At 50.3% G+C, this 6,000-nt stretch overlaps 1 protein-coding gene across 4 annotated transcripts in view; it reads right to left on the bottom strand.

Annotated features, from left to right (window-relative positions):
* The window catches only part of SECISBP2L (SECIS binding protein 2 like), a 50,083-nt gene extending 44,305 nt beyond the window's left edge, over positions 1–5,778 (bottom strand). For all 4 annotated transcript variants that reach the window (XM_040414012.1, XM_040414009.1, XM_040414011.1 and 1 more), the window contains exon 1: positions 5,535–5,778. In XM_040414012.1, coding sequence (XP_040269946.1) covers positions 5,535–5,552 — 18 coding nt within the window. In that variant the 5' untranslated portion in view covers positions 5,553–5,778. The remainder of the gene's footprint in view (positions 1–5,534) is intronic.
* Positions 5,779–6,000: the final 222 nt, after the last annotated feature.

Here is a 6,000-nt window from a genome sequence, read left to right on the forward strand (position 1 = left end):
CCGTTTTATGCGGATTCCATTCCTGTAAATTAAATTTTTATTTTATAAACTTTTATTCACTTTTTTTTTTTTCAAAGAAATCCAAACAACTTTATTTGCTTATTGAAATTTATACATGTTTCCGTTTTTTGCGGATCCGCAAAAAACGGATGACATACGGATGACATACGGAAACATTTTCAGGAACAACGGATCCGCAAAAAACGGACCGAAAATCGGGATATAGAAAAATACTGACGTGTGAATGTAGCCTAAGGCTGAGTTCACACGACCGTGTCCGGATAAGGTCTGGATGCGTTGCGGCAAACCAGCGCGAGTAGGTACCCAATTGCAGTCAGTTTTGACTGCGATTGCGTCCGTTGTTCAGTTTTATCGCGCGGGTGCAATGTGTTTTGCATGCGCGTGATAAAAAACTGACTGTGGTACCCAGACCCGAACTTCTTCACTGAAGTTCAGGTTTGGGTTCGGTGTTGTGTAGATGTAATTATTTTCCCTTAAAACATGGTTATAAGGGAAAATAATAGCATTCTTTAATACAGAATGCTTAGTAGGTGGTCAATTGAGGGTTAAAAAAAAAATAATAATTAACTCACCTTCTCCTCTTGATCGCGTAGCTGGCGGTCTCTTCTTACTTCTTTAATCATGAGCTGCCGGCTAAAGGACCTGTGGTAACATCAGATCACATGGTCCAATCACATGGTCCATCACCACAGTGATGGACCATGTGATTGGACCATGTGATGTGACGCATTCGTTGCTGTCCGCATTCGTTGCTCCGTTCCGTGGTCTGCAAAAGAATTCCGGCAACGCAAGGACAGGGATAGAACAGCTGGCTGCATATGTGAAACAAGCCTTATCTATAATGTTACTGATGAAATTAGTCTTCTGCGCAGATGGAGGACTGACCTTTGGTCTGCTAATTTGTAATCTAATGTATATGATTAAGTTAAAGGGCATCTGTCAGCAGATTTGTACCTATGAAGCTGTCTGACCTGTTACATGTGCACTTGGCAGCTATAGGCTTCTGTGTTGGTCCCATGTTCATATGTGCCCGGATTGCTGAGAAAAGTGATGTTTTCATATATGCAAATGAGCCTCTAGGAGCAATGGGGGTGTGGCTGTTGCACCTAGAGGCTCTGCTCTCTCTGCAGCTGCCACATCCTCTCCACTTTGATTATATATACATGATCAGTATATACATGATCACGCCGAGCCCTGACTTCTAAAGTCAATCGAAGCAGAGGGAGCAGCAGTTGCAGAGAAAGCCGAGCCTCTAGGTGTAATGGCAACGCCCCCTTTGCTCCTAGAGGCTCATTTGCATATAATAAAACTCTATATTTCTCAGCAAGGCAGAACATGGGACCAACACATTTCTGCGTTCAGAAAAATAATAAATAAATAAATCACAGCATGTTCTATATTCTGCGTTTTTTCACACAGCCCTGGATCTACAGAAGTGAATGGGGATTGTGTGAAAAATTGATTGCATCTGGGTGCAGTGCGCTTTTCACTGATGGCTAGAAGACGTAGATGGTTATTCTTCATGAAAAACGCATCAAAAACGCATCAAAAACTGATTGCACCTGCGTGGAAAAAACGTAAACACTAAACACAAATGCAGACAAAACTGACTGAACGTGAGACCCAGAGAGAATCGGTAAGGCTCGCGTGAAAGAGGCCTTAGGTTTGCACTGACCGGTTTGTGATGCGTCTTTTTAAGCCAAAACAAGGAATGAGTCTATACAGGGCAGAAGTCTCTGTCTAAGGCCTCATGCACACAAACGTATTTCGTTTCCGCGTCCGTTCAGTGTTTTTTGCGGATAGGATGCGGACCCATTCATTTTAATGGGTCCGCAAAAAATGCGGACAGCACACCGTATACTGTCCGCATCCGTATGTCCGTTCCGTAGCCCCGCACAAAAAAATAGAACATGTCCTATTCTTGTCAGTTTTAGGCATTGTTACAATGGATCCGCAAAGCAAAAACCAAAAAAACGGATGGCATACGGATGTCATCTGTTTTTTTTTGCGGATCCGCAATTTGCGGATTGTAGAACACATACGGTCGTGTGCATGTAGCCTAAGGGCCCTTTCACACTTGCGGCAGGACGGATCCGACATGCTGTTCACCATGTCGGATCCGTCCTTCCGCTATTTCGCCGTGCCGCCGCTCCATCCCCATTGACTATAATGGGGACGGGGGCGGTGGTCAGGCGCAGTACGGCGGTGCACGGCGAAGGCCGCCGGACTAAAAAGTCCTGCATGTCCGACAGAGCGGCGGTACGGCGAAATAGCGGAAGGACGGATCCGACATGGTGATTAGCATGTCGGATCCGTCCTGCCGCAAGTGTGAAAGGGCCCTAAGGCTACTTTCACACTAGCGTTATTCTTTTCCGGTGCTGAGTTCCGTCCTAGGGGCTCTATACCGGAAAAGAACTGATCAGTTTTATCCCCATGCATTCTGAATGGAGAGCAATCCGTTCAGGATGCATCAGGATGTCTTCAGTTCAGTCTTTTTGACTGTTTAGGACGGAGATAATACCGCAGCATGCTACGGTTTTATCTCCGGCCAAAAAAACGTAACACTTGCCTGAATGCCGGATGCAGCATTTTTTCCCCATAGGAATGTATTATTACATTCAAAATACCAGAATGCCGGATCTGTCCTTCCGGTCTCCGAAAAAAATGTGACAAAAAATAAATAAATAAAAAATCTAAATGGAACCGTTCTTGCAATGCATTTGTAAGGCTACTTTCACACTAGCGGCATGGACCTTCGGCAGGCTGTTCCGTCGGGTGAACAGCCTGTCGGATCCATCCTGCCGCTAGTGAACGTGTGCCGCTCCATCCCCATTGACTATAATGGGGGCAGGGGCGGAGTTCCGGCGGAGGCACGGCAAGAGGCTGCCAGAATAAATGTCGGACATGTCGTAGTTTTATTCCGGCAGCCTCTCGCCGTGCCTCCACCGGAACTCCGCTCCCATTATAGTTAATGGGGACGGAGCGGCAGTCCGGAGGCACACGGTCACTAGCAGCAGGACGGATCCGGCAGGCTGTTCACCCGACGGAACAGCCTGCCGGTGGTCCGTACCGCTAGTGTGAAAGTAGCCTAAGACGGATCAGGATCCTGATCAGTCTTAAAATGCAATCAGTTGGCATAACTTTTGCCGTATTCCTCTGCCGCAAGTGTGAAAGTACCCTAACTAGTCCGGAATAGATGCTGGAAGCTGTAAATCACTTTCTATGACGAGGACAGGAGTCTCTCTGGGTCCTGTACAATACAGATAGAGTACCAGAAAACGAAAATGGAGCCACCGTCACCTGGTGTCCACAGGAGCAGCTCATCCTGGAACAGACACAGGGCAGTACAGGACATGTAGTACCGCACTGTACTGTAGAGGGGCGCTACTAGACAACTAATACAGGGGTTTTACCAGGTTGGATCTGATTATAAGGCATTGAATGCAGAGTCTGGTTTCAGCTTCTAATACCCAGAAAGAACATTGTATGCTGGGGGACCACTGTACTATGTAACATACCGCTCCTACGTGCTCGCTTCATCTGAATGTATATAGAAGACACCGAGTACAAGGTACTGACCAGATCGATGCCAAGAAAACCAACGCCACTTCCTGATCTGACAATGGAAATACCACAAGTAAAACACAGGTTGTGTAACGTTCTGCTACACCGTGTTATCCTATGTCGCAGACTGCACACAGCTGGGAGACTATGTATCGCCAGCAGCTGTGAGACTACAACTCCCAGCAAGTCCTAGGAGCCTTACTAGTTGTAGTCTCACAACAGCTCAAAAGCCATCAGTCGCAGATCAAGCTCAGATTATTAGTGACAAGGACATTCAACGGTGCAACTGGGCGTCCAGTGCAGATAAGTGCCTAGTGCCAGTCTTACCATGAGCCAGAAACGACAGCGCCAAACAGGTCTGCAGCAAACAGATCCATAGCATGTGCTCCGCCAGGTCACAGCCACATAGACTCCTATATCAGGGAACTAGTCACAGAGAGGCAATTCTGATCCAGGGCACTGGTCACTAGTGATCCCACACATTAGCCGGGTGTCTGACACATACAGGAATACTCAGGGACAGGACGGACAGGTCACTAGTGATCCCGCATGTTATCCTGGGTGTCTGACATACAGGAATACTCAGGGACAGGACGGCAGCTGGTGACAGACGAGTCACTAGTGATCCTGCGCATTAGCCGGGTGTCTGACACATACAGAAATACCCAGGGACAGGGCAGCAGCCGGTGACTGACAGGGCACTGGTCACTAGTCACTAGTGATCACGCAGTTTAGCCGGGCGTCTGACATACAGGAATACCCACGGACAAGGTGGCAGCCGGTAACGGACAGGACAGACGGGTCACTAGTGATCCCGCACAATAGCTGGGCATCTGACATACAGGAATACCCAGGGACAGGACGGCAGCCGGTGACAGACAGGGCACTGGTCACTAGTGATTCCGCGCATTAGCCGGGCGTCTGACATACAGGAATACCCAGGGACAGGACGGCAGCCGGTGACAGACAGGGCACTGGTCACTAGTGATCCCACACATTAGCCGGTAACATACAGGCATACCCAGGGACAGGACGGCAGCCGGTGACAGACAGGGCACTGGTCACTAGTGATCCCACACATTAGCCGGGCGTCTGACATACAGGAATACTCAGGGACAGGACGGCAGCCGGTGACAGACAGGGCACTGGTCACTAGTGATCCCACACATTAGCCGGTAACATACAGGCATACCCAGGGACAGGACGGCAGCCGGTGACAGACAAGGCACTGGTCACTAGTGATTCCGCGCATTAGCCGGGCGTCTGACATACAGGAATACCCAGGGACAGGACGGCAGCCGGTGACAGACAGGGCACTGGTCACTAGTGATCCCACACATTAGCCGAGTGTCTGACATACAGGAATACCCAGGGACAGGGCGGCAGCCGGTGACAGACAGGGCACTGGTCACTAGTGATCCCACACATTAGCCGAGTGTCTGACATACAGGAATACCCAGGGACAGGGCGGCAGCCGGTGACAGACAGGGCACTGGTCACTAGTGATCCCACACATTAGCCGAGTGTCTGACATACAGGCATACCCAGGGACAGGACGGCAGCCGGTGACAGACAGGGCACTGGTCACTAGTGATCCCACACATTAGCCGGTAACATACAGGCATACCCAGGGACAGGGCGGCAGCCGGTGACAGACAGGGCACTGGGTATACAATACAATTCTACACATATATGTTGTGATCAGAACACAATAGTTACCAGTTCTGATCCATAAGCCAAATCACTGTAAGGAAGGAGATGATCCGACCATGAAACCTCACAGCCATCATGTATAAAGCCCCTCACTGTCAGTGCCCACCATAACAAAGTCACCCAGTGGTTCGCAATGGGTTAAGCAGATGTCAATCATGACACATGCAGGCAGAGCCTGGCAGCAGAAGGGTTAAGCCTGTGCTGTACCATAACAGACACGGGGCGGCCGGGTGTACCTGCTCGTTTATCTCCATGGTTGCTGGGCCTCACCACAAGCAGCGGCCTGGCGGCGGGTCCCTGCGGGCTCTGCGTCTCTCGGCCTATGAGGGGGAATTCCCGGTAGCAGCTTCTCCCATCTTATTCCTGCCAGGGTTCCTCCTTACTGTATCGGGGATGTTGCTCCCTCCGCTCGGCCTCAGCCCACACCCCACCCCGAGCCGCCCAGCTACGTAACACCCGCCGAACTCGCGGCCCTGGGCGGAGCAGAGAGCTCAGTGACAGGGAGTCAGCTGTGACGGAGGCCGGCCAGGCCCGCTCTCAGCACAACGCGAAGCCGCTGTCATTAGGCTCCCACATGGAGACTCCGCTGCTCTGCGCCCTTGTGGCCGCCTGTAAGCCGCTGTACACGAGACGTTTGTCGCCAGACGCAGCGAGACTAGGGGGCATTTACTCATCTGACGACCACCTTAGGCTGGTGCCACC

This window comes from Bufo bufo, chromosome 1 (genome assembly GCF_905171765.1).
Source record: "Bufo bufo chromosome 1, aBufBuf1.1, whole genome shotgun sequence".
NCBI classification, from domain to species: Eukaryota; Metazoa; Chordata; class Amphibia; order Anura; family Bufonidae; genus Bufo; species Bufo bufo.